This window comes from Saccostrea cucullata, unplaced genomic scaffold (genome assembly GCF_032062105.1).
Source record: "Saccostrea cucullata isolate Sc308-1 unplaced genomic scaffold, CSIRO_AGI_Scuc_v1 ctg9399, whole genome shotgun sequence".
NCBI lineage: Eukaryota > Metazoa > Mollusca > Bivalvia > Ostreida > Ostreidae > Saccostrea > Saccostrea cuccullata.
The window spans coordinates 12,501-23,886 of NW_026925481.1; the positions used below are offsets into that span (position 1 = coordinate 12,501).

The 11,386-nt window shown below is 34.1% G+C and overlaps 1 protein-coding gene across 1 annotated transcript in view; it reads right to left on the reverse strand.

Moving 5' to 3' along the window:
- The window catches only part of LOC134268948 (cyclin-O-like), a 12,704-nt gene extending 1,601 nt beyond the window's left edge, over positions 1 to 11,103 (reverse strand). The window contains exons 1-4 of the mRNA XM_062751180.1: positions 10,875 to 11,103; positions 1,861 to 2,151; positions 1,483 to 1,668; positions 1,165 to 1,367 (exon numbers count right to left, since the gene is read on the reverse strand). Of these exons, the coding sequence (XP_062607164.1) occupies positions 1,165 to 1,367; positions 1,483 to 1,668; positions 1,861 to 2,151; positions 10,875 to 11,009 (815 nt within the window). The 5' untranslated portion in view covers positions 11,010 to 11,103. The remainder of the gene's footprint in view (positions 1 to 1,164; positions 1,368 to 1,482; positions 1,669 to 1,860; positions 2,152 to 10,874) is intronic.
- Positions 11,104 to 11,386: the final 283 nt, after the last annotated feature.

An 11,386-nucleotide genomic window follows, 5' to 3' on the forward strand; every position in this document is an offset into this window, starting at 1 on the left:
AGCGAAGAAACATTAGGAGGTCTATTTAAAAGTGTTTTGTAACAACATACGAACTAAGTTAAACAAAGTAAGGCAAACCTACAAACCTTCTCTGGTCCAGTGGTTCTTGAGAAGAAGTTTAAAATATGTCGTTACTTTTTCCAATAATTCATTATTATCTAGCCCTTCATTTGAACAAACTTGATTTCAATTACTCAAAGATGCTTTTGTAGTAAGGTTGGTTGAAACTGGCCCGGAGATTATCTTGAAGAGAAGTTGCAAGTTCACAGACAAATTGAAAGACGGACCCGCATGACAAACATTCTCACTTATGCTTTTGGCTGAGAGATAAATATATAATTTGGTCTTTTTTGCAGATTTAAACACAGCGCTAACTCACCTATAAGTGTACCACTAGTATGTAATAACTAATAAGTGAATTGTCAAAGCAACCATGACCAAGAATCTTGACAAAACTACATGTATTGGCCACAAACAATATTTGAGTTCATTTGACTTCAAGTCTATGTATACATCATTTCATTGAATTTGATTGAAATCTATTAAAATGGTACGTATTTTTGCAATACAGATTATTGAACACTGTCACCTTGAAATTTTCAAAATGATCTTTGTTTATTATTATGAAATATCCAATTGTCATGATTAAATCTGACAAAGTAGGATAATCAAGAGTTGTTTTAGAAGACGATTATACAAAACACAAAGATTTAGCTTCAAACCAAGTGACCTTGACCTTGTCCAAACTCTGGTTAATAATGGCCACTTATCCAGTGTAGAAAATAATATTTTACTTTCGTGTAAATTGATTGAATCTGATTCGTCGAGAAATATTTGTTAAAAACACTGTCACATGTACCCGCTGAATAATGAAGCCATTACATTGCTTGACGACAGTGATATTCCAAAAATGTTGACTGCGCAGAATATATCTATATACTCGCAATCTTAATTAAGGTTCACTGTTATTTCTATTTGTATAAAACAATATTATAGTAAATATTGTATGTACTTGAGTGTAAAATTGAAACTTTAACCCCTTGAAAACCAATGTGAACCTCGGCTGCGCATCGGTTGACAATGGTTTTCTTGGGATAAAAAATTTCAATGTTACACTTTACATGCAATATTTTTATAATATTACTGGTATTTATTGGTACATACCTCAGACGATCCCCTTGGAAACCAGTGAAGTTGCTGATGACACATGATGAGAAATATTCCAGGAAGTATTGAGAGGTGGGAACCAGCAAATCAAATCGGAGTGCATTCAGAATGACCCGTTCCAGCTGCTTTACCTGGTCACGTGAGTACACGTCATCACATCCACTCAAGAGGTCTTTAATTTCAGGAGGATGGATTTCTTCCTGTTGATCATTCATAAATGGTAAATATCTTAGCCTTTAATTAAATTATAGTCACATCACAGACCTTTTTAATGAAATAATACATATACATCCTAGTTTTTGGCAATTCACTTACAGATTTACATGCTATCAACAACGAGGTTATTCCGAGAAGCTGAAGATAGTCTCGCGAGGCTTGCATGAGATCTAGGACTCGATCAACGATATTGACCGCCACAAAGAGGGTGTCCTGACAAAGGTTTAATTGGTGGTGAATTCCCGTTAACCAGCTGATCAGGAGTCCGCGCATTCCTGGAGTTACCTATCGTACAAAAAACTATTGATATAGTTAAAAAAATTTGCTAAATTGGCGGGAATTTTACTGAAACACAAAAAAAATGAATTTACAAGTAATATTTTAAATTTATGATTTCTAGATGCAGATCGAAATTTTAGATCTAAATTAAGTGCACAATGTGTTTTTATCATTGGCTAGTTTCCCAAGACATCTTACCTCTGGTTGGTTATCCAGACATGACGTCACTTGATACTTGTATTCTATACTTAGGCGGTGTTGATAGATTTCGTCCAGATGTTCCTCAAATCCAGAGTGATCTGCAGTCTGAATAGTACAGGGTCGAAACTGGAAACTCTCAAGGTCATCTGGGGTCAAATAGACTTTGTCCATCCTCCAGTCTAGCACGCTTTCCAGACATTGGAGATGAAGTCCCTCGTTGTATCCGGAGTCCACTAAGGATGGATCCTGGGTATCCGTGTCTGACGGGGTACACGGACCATTTATCATCTAAAATACAACACTCTAAAAAAAGTTTTACTTAGTAATTTATATTTACTTAAATTTGTGTATGTAAGTAATAACATATTACTTGGTTTTTACTTACAGTTTACCACTAATTACTAGCTATTACTAAAATATTTTTAAATTGCTATATTTAATTGTTTTACTTAAAACAATAAATTATTTACTGCATCAAGGAGGATTCAGAGCAGCTGCAGAACAAATTACTTAAATCTGGTAGTCTAACTACTATATATATACTATAATGAAAAATAAAGATATCAGAATTTAATTTTAATTCCTATAAATAACTAATATTTTTTTTGCCCCCGTAAACGAAGTTTCGGGGGTATATAGTTTTTGTCGTGTCCATCTGTCTGTCTCTCTGTCTGTCTGTTTCTTTGTTTGTCCGCAAAAACTTTAACCTTGCCCATAACTTTTGATTTAGCGGAGCTATGACTAGCATATTTCACATGTCCATTACTTTTGACCTTGACCTTGGAGTTTAATCCACTTTTACAGATTCCAAAATTTTTCTTTAGCCACATCTTTTTAACAGTAAATACCAGGACATCAATACTTCACATCTATACTCTTTGTTGAAAGACCTTTCATTGGATACCAACAACCATGACCATTTGACCTTGACCTTGGAGATTTCAATCCTTGTGAAAAACTTTAACCTTGGCCATTACTTTTGAACGATAAAGGATAGGGCTTTCATACTTACATATATGTAATTCCTGTGAGAAGACCATTCATTAGATACCAAGAACTTTGACCCTTTGACATTGACCTTGGAGTTTGACCCACTTTTGAAAAGCAAACCTTGACTTTAACTTTACAAAGTTTGGGGTTAGTGCATTCATACTTTACATATTTCATCCTTGTGACAAGACCTTCCTTTGGGTACCACCAAATCTGACCCTTTTTCATTGACCTTGGAGTTTGATCAACATTTCAAAGATGGTAAACTTGACCATAACCTCTGAAGGGTTGGGGCTAATGCTTTCATATTTCAGATATGTATTTTTTGTGGCAGGACCTTTCATTAGATACCAATAACATTGACCATTTGACCTTGACCTTTGAGATGTCAAGAAATACCAATATATTGAATTTGCATATAAGAAAAATTAAACCTTTGCTATGTTGCCATATGGGGGGCATTAGTGTTTCACAAACACTTCTTGTTTAAATTGTATTCAATTGATTTACTTAAAACAATAATTTATTTACTGAATCAAGGAGAATTCAGAGCAGTTGCAATACAGTTGCAATACAAATATTTACTTAAAAATGGTAGTTTAATTACTATCAGGATTGAATTCTTAAATTTTCACATTAATTGTCTGTGAGAAGGAGTTATCTTTCTTCTAAATATTCCTTCATGTAAAAAAAAAGTTATACTAATTAAAATGCTGTATTAAGTACTTGAAACTTTAAACTATTTTTAAAATGGTCCTTAAAAATATACAAATTATTCAATTAAGAAGGCTTTTGATGTTGGAATTAAATGTTTTATTGCTAAATATAATAAAACAATTACAAAGAAATAATGTCGATTTTAGTAAATATAAGTATTTCATTTACTTTGTATTCTCCTAAGTAATAATATTCTAGATTTTAATTAATTTCAGAATTACATTTATTTAGTAACAATTCATAAAAACCTAGTACATAGAAAGAATGTTATCTCTAAGTTAAGTAATAGTGATTTACTAAAAATGAGTCGTTCATTTACTAAGTAATATAATTCCTAGCACTAATTATGTTTACAATTACTAACAATGATAGTCATTTACTTGCTATTCTGACTAAATGGATTACTAATAATTACTAGTTTTTCTTAATTCATTATCTTATTTTAAAAGCAACAAGTAAAACTTTTTTTAGAGTGAAAGGACTAAAAATAGTACATGTACAGATTCCCCTCGACATTATGAGTATAAAATTAAATGAATTTGAAGTAAGAAAATCCATAGAAATGTGAATCACTATAGATCTACAACACTGGTTAGGAATAAATAGATAGCATATAGTCAAGTACATGTAGATGTCTCCGTCCTTACCAGACCGAAATAGGAGCATTTCCAGCTTAGTTTGGACTTTCAGTAAGGCGTGGCATTCTCGACATTACATAGTTAGCTTTTGAAATTTTGAAATCAGCTTTCCTTCACTGTTGAAATATACATGGGATAGAAATTCAGGCAAATGCCAAATAGTGTATCGAATAACAATTGTATGTACATTGTTTCGTCCTGCAAAGAGGTGGGGTAAATTGTCGTCTAATCGTTTTCAACAATAATTTAAAGTTCTTGATGTTATTCATTTCTTAACCAATGAGAATCTATTGCCATTTGACAGGCGGTAAAAATGTAGCGCCGAGAATGCCACGCCTTGCTGAAAGGCCAAACTAAGCTGGAAATGGTTCTATCTGACGTGTTCCAAGCTTTTTAATAATTTTGAGTTTTTTTACGTGCCAGGAAAATCCTAGCCTATAAAATATCAAAATTGTAAAAAAAAAAAAAATAAATAAATAAAAAATAAAAAAAACCTGGAAATCTTCAGATATTTCAGACTATGTCTTTAAGTGCTCAATGCATAAACACATCGGTAAAGAAATGCTCAAAATTCACTTTAGAATTGAGCTGTGTGTGAAAAGCTTTACAATTTTCCTATCCGCACCAAAAAAAAAAAAAACACGTATACCAAGTCGACAATCTGCAGCACGATGTTTACTCATCAGAAATATTTCTCAGATGGAGGGATCAAATGACTGCCACACTGAGTATGAAACCTTTGATTTTTCATCCATTTAACTGAAACCGGACCTTTTTGTACTTTCAAAATCTTCAGATTGGTCATTTATCCAGAAACTACATGCTTATTTTTACATACCAGTAGCACAACAGACTTGATCACATGACCGACACAGAGGCATAGGCGTCGGAACCGGGGGAGGGGGGTGCTAGGGGGGCTTGGGAGGTTAACATTACTGCTACATTGCCAAAAATTTCAACTCATTACCGCTACATTTTGTCAGATTTTCGAACGATCATTACCGCTACACTTTTCCGGCAAAAAACAACTCATTACCGCTACATACTGAATCAGCCAAAAACAACTCATTACCGCTACATATCACTTTAGCCAGGTATGGTTCGGTATATAAGTTCTAATCAACAAAATTCACTCACTATCTAATCAGAATGAGTACATTTATATATAAATAACTCTGCAGTCGAAACTAATTATTTAGCGTCATCTGAACATTATGGCCACCATTGAGAAGTTTGTTACAAATCGAGGGAATGTCGGCTTACTTATCGATGGTTATAAATTTAGAAAAAAAAACTTTTTCAAAATTGTGGAGATGCGTTAAAAAGAGTTGAAAAAAGTTGCAAAACAGACCTCGACGAATTATTGGTTGATTTGAATAAAAATACCCCATCCTGTTCAAAGTCCTACTTTCACCTCCCCGTGGAGAGCAGGGGGGAACGGGTCTTATGCATGTACATATATAGGTTGTACTGTACACGCATAAATGGCTGGCTAACGAAAGAGGCAATGTAGCGGTAATGTATACTTTTTTAAGCGGTTAGCTTCGCTAGCCGCTATATGGCATGTGTCGGCAACCGGAAACCTCCATAAGGCGCTACCTATCGGCATCGCTTTATCGCTCGTAACCTTATCCTTCTGCAACCAAAACCGGAAACTTCCACAAGGACCTACCTATCGACAACGGTAACTTCAGCAAATGATTTGTATACTGTCGGCGTAATACGCCCCCTGGTTAGAGATTGACAATATGCTGTGAAGTCTGACTAAAGCCAGCCCCTACTACATGTATATCACTTCGTACTAACGAAGTATATGCTGTGTATGAAGAGTGGCTATTATAACGATTATATCGAATTCTTTTTAGTATATTTACCAAAGCATTGACAATACTTACAACACTTAATTTTAAGAACTGAGAATTTGGTCCTTATTACATGTGTATCGCGCGATCGCGATTTCTGGCAACTGTTAGTTTATTTTTGAAAGTTTATTATACAGCAGGTTGGAGGTTATTACAGACTGCAAAAACATCATCAAATCTCTCGATCGAGTTTGATTTTCCTTGCCAAAGTATTGAGAAACACCATTTATTAAGTTAATACCTGAAAAGCGCTTTTATAAAAACACCGAACGCATCTGTAAGTTTTACACTTTTTGTAACGTTTTATGGAAACAATAGGGTTACCTCCACTATGAAACGTTTGTTTTTCTTCTCTTTTCTTCTCTGTCTAATAAACAGATTATAAAAGCTCTGCTCCCAGGGATAAATTCTCTACTCCGACTTTGATAATTTATAACAATCGATCATAAGGGATTACTTACTATTAGTTTTGTAAAAAATAATGGAGCACTTAAAGTAGTAAAATCAATTTTGAAAAAAAAAATGGAGAAATATATATTAATTTTAATCAGCATTGTGATCCTCATCTAAAAATCAACCGATATTATTTTCACAGAAGAATGAGGTATGAAAAATTTTGGCAATTAGCAAAAATTTAAAATATATACTTCATTCTTATTTATAAGTTTTGAAAATTTGATCAATTCCTAGGGAACGTATTATTAGCTGTGAAAATACTTTTAAAATTTGAATTTGTCCAATTTGTCGATTATTGTTTTAAACGTTTGAGAAGAATAAAATTAAAATACAGGTGTTTAGAGGCACATTGATAGAAAAGAAATCAGTGTATATTGTTTAACCGACATATTGAAGAAAGTGACACTGATAACTTCTTAAGTTACACTGATTTTTAATGTACATTTGAATTTTTAAATACTAGTATTGATTGATTACATAACTTTCTTTTTCATGTTTTATTTGAGAACAATATTGCATGAAGAGTATATGATAAAAACACCTTATATGTCCTTATCTAGATATTGTGCCTTATATTGTGCAAGACTTCTTTCAAATGATTCTCATATACCATTTACTTTATTCGAACATTTACTTGTTTGAAAAGTCAATAAAATATATTTCATAAAGCTTGATAATCTTGTTTACTCGCCAGTCTTCCCGTAGAAGTAGAAGTTTATAATATTACTAAAGGAAGTATTCAGTATCTGTATCAAAATACAGAATGATCGATTTTAGAAGAAAAGCTGACTCCTGAAAGTTCAAGAGGTGGGATCCGTTGCCTAGAAAAAGTAAGCATCCCTCGTTGACAGGTTAATTATATTGCCGCGATGAGCCTACACAACTGAATCTCTCTGATATCAATTCATTTACAAAGTCTCTCCTCAGCCATCCTTTTTTCTCTGACTAGCCAGCTGTAGATCTACACTACTCAAAATCCATTAATCTAAAGAATTTAACTTGTCATTTTTTTAGTTGTTTGTTATAGTAGGCTTTACAATTACCTAATTTCAGATTCAATAGAGAATAAAAGACAATGAAATTTTCAACATCAACATAATTTTTTTTTATCCAGAGAACAATTAGATGCCATCAAGAGAGAATTTTTAAAAATGCACTTCCTGTCTTTCAAACTGAAGAAATCTTATGTTTAAATTTTGAAACATGCATTTCAATCTTATTAAAATTTATTTAAATGTTCCAAATCCGCCACCGCTTCTGGAACATCTAACATCCCATTCGGGGTCACATCAGAGCGACCTTTCAATTATGAATACATGTACAAGTAAACACAAACACTTTGGCCATGTAGATTCAAGCCTCGGTAAACAGTTCTCAAATTAATTCCACGGCTACATATCATCATTATTGATACTGTCTTACGTTGAATTAAAGTAATTTTGGAATAAATTTCATGTATCTTCTGCAGTCTGGCATCTAAACGTGAATAATGCAAACGAAAGAGCACAAACTATACAAGATACCCCACACGTCATACATAACACAACTTTTGCAATGCATATCTTTTTACTACAAAACTCCTCGGGTGTTTTGGTTGGGTGGTGAAAACAAGAAACCCATCTGAACCAGGGGCGTAGCTAGACGAAAATGATGTGCACGCCAAAAAAGGCAGGGGGTCTGGGGGCCGCCTTGGGGGCCGTCAACTTCGCGATATTTTGATTTATGACACCAAAAAATAATAGATCTATTAATATTTGAAAAATATTTATGTTTTTTTTTTTTTTTTTTTTATAAAATCAAGTGCATTGTCTGAATTTTTGTGATTACTTTAAAAAGGTATTTTTAGTTACATTTTTTGTCTAATTTTTAAATAATGAAAATAAAACAAAACAATTTCAATCCAGCAAATTTAATTTCCCTAAAACGTGCGGCGTCATGTTTCGTGTCCTATCGTTTAGTCTTTACCTAAAATTCTCCAAAATCCATTTTTCTGGATTTAGCATTAACAAATAGTTCCATTGCTTTTTCTATATCAATTTTAAAATCTCTGTGAATATGGAGAAGTCCAAGCGATGACAATCTGTCATTTCTCATAGTGGAACGGACGTACGTTTTCAGTCGCCGCAAAACGCTGAAGGACCTCTCTGCAGTTGCGCTTGCTACCGGCATGGTTAGCAATATGAATAAAATGGACTCTATTGTTGGATATAGCGCTGAATTAATAGAATCTAATGTACTGCAAAGTACGGAATCTTTTAGGAATTTAATTTTTTTATATGACGATATAATCATTTTTTTAATAATAAATTTTATAAAAATGCACAGTATTTTTTTTTGGACTAAAAGATGTGCACGCCATGGCGTGCTGGCGTATAGGCAGCTACGCCCCTGTGAACTATTAGCCAGGATTTCGGAGGAATCATTTTCTTTGCCTAATCGAAGATTCACTCTTACATGACCCCAAATAGGATGTTGTTAGATGTTTGAGAAGCAGTAGCGGATTCGGAACATCTAATTTTAATTAGATTGCATCCATCTGTGACATCAGTTTGGAATGTTATTGGTTTTACTATTGAGTAAAGTATTACAAAAAACGGAATGTCTGGGTTTTTCTTCTCTGATGACATTGGACAAAGATATGCATATTTAAATATCATCATTTTATGCACTTTTTCGGTACATATTAGATGAAAGCATGCTAACCGCTTTTCAGTACTTTCAGTACTTTGATTATGTAGCGGTAACGTAAGGTTTTCTGTAGCGGTAATGACTATGTAGCGGTAATGAAAATTTTGAAAATGTAGCGGTAATGATACGCACCCGGGGGCTTAAACCCCTTTTTTGCAAATATAGGCATAGTATAGGCATTGCAAATTGGGGCGTAGGTTTAGCCCCCTCCCCCACTTTCAAAAGACACTTTGAAGTTTAGCTCAAAAAAGGGTATGTGATCGTGGGTTCGAAAAATTTTGGTACTGAAAAACGTTCGTGCTTTAAAACCCCCCTTTCTCCCTTGCCCCCCCCCCCCCCGAAATAGGTTTTTTTATAGGTTTGTAATAAAATTCTCTTTCACTTACCCCCCCCCCCCCTTTCATTTTGCTTCCGACGCCAATGAGAGGTGCACGCTAATTTTGTGGTTAGAGCCGTAAGCACATGCAGTCATTTTAGAAATAGACATGATCGTTATTTCTGGCAAGAATGGGCCTTAATGAAAATCAAATTTACTGGTTTCGCCAGTACAAGTTTTGGTTCAGGTCGGGCTTAATAAGTCACGACTAAATGTTCTCTTCTAAGAGGAACTGAAGAATCTGATAACTATAAACTATAGAGCTGTGTCAGTTATTATCTTTTAATAATATGAAAGCCTGTTGACGGTTAAGTTTATATCATAGGGATTTATCATAGAGATTTCAACAGTCTTGTTTAGCATTTAAAATATTCAATGATCAATAAAATGACTTTGAATGCAAATACTTCTCTTTTGGTCGTTTTTTTTTTTTTGACTGACAAATATAAAAACAAATCATGGATTCTTGTTTTTAGGATAATAGAGTAACATTTTGGAAATTTTACCTGCACTACTTGTAAATCAGTCCAAAAACCCTTATAGTACGTAGCGCGACACCTATACATTAAATGTGAACTGCAGAATTTATATACAAAAATTAACACTGCATGAGGGTAAGCTAAATATTTTAAAAAGGATAAGATAATTTTAAAAATAAATATTTAGTACATAAAACCATAATTTAAAGGTAAATTAGAACTGAAAAGATAGGAGAGGAAACCACTCTTTCCTGTATACGCACTATCATGATTTATATAAAGACTGCAAGGTTTGCGTCCGGTATTTCATTCAGTGACTACTGGCTTTTTGTAAAAACATTGAGACCAGCGTGTTCCAGTCTTTACACAGGGCTTTTGTCAGCAATGCGACGTGTAGTCTATTTTTGTCTCAAAGGATTCACTGATGAACACAGTTTGAAAAAAAATATCAAGGCCGCTCTTGGTCAAAACTAAGTGAAGTGAAGCTCGTGATTACATTTCAAAACTGCTTAATCCTGTCATCAAATGCTCTTTTGTAAACCAAAACTGTTTTCACTATATGTTTTACCACTGTATGCTCATTTGTAATTTCTGAAAGTATACTTGACAAACTCCGCTGCGCAAAATCAAAAAAAGTCTAGCACCTGCAGCAATTGCATGAAATAATAAATGCAACAAACTTTGAACTGTTGAACGCAGCTCTGTACTAACAACATTTGTGAGAAGTTAGCTCATTCAATAATATACTGTGTAATGCTACATTAATTATACCATCTGGATCAGCTGATCGTTGTTACAGACTTACCACCTCCCTCCCGCACATCTTCGGTTCATCTTCTTCCTGTTTGATGTCCAGCCAGTCCAAGGGTAAAGGGGGGCTATAGGAACATGGCACCCCTTCCTTGTCCCTCCCGATATCGGGGGAACGTGGTTGGCTCATCCCCTCAATCTCCCAGCATTATCATTAACGTGCTCTTGTTTTCATTTGACGCAACGTAAAAGAAAGTCGGGTATTGGACGAGTCCAAATGTTTACAGGGGTGACAACCTCGTGTGAAGACTCGGCTTTGTGATGACTTTAAAATGGACCTGTCATAGGCGGATACATGAGAAAATAAAACCGTTTTATGGAACCAGACAATGAAAGTTATTGGGGCAGCAAAAATCCGAAGAAGTTGATATTTCATCATATCCTTTTTCTTTTCTTTTTATGTACACATTTTGTTACAGTGTACATTTTAAAACCTATATAGATTTTTATGTTCCCCAAACGAAGTTGGGGAACATATTGTTTTTACTCTGTTTCTTATTATTATTA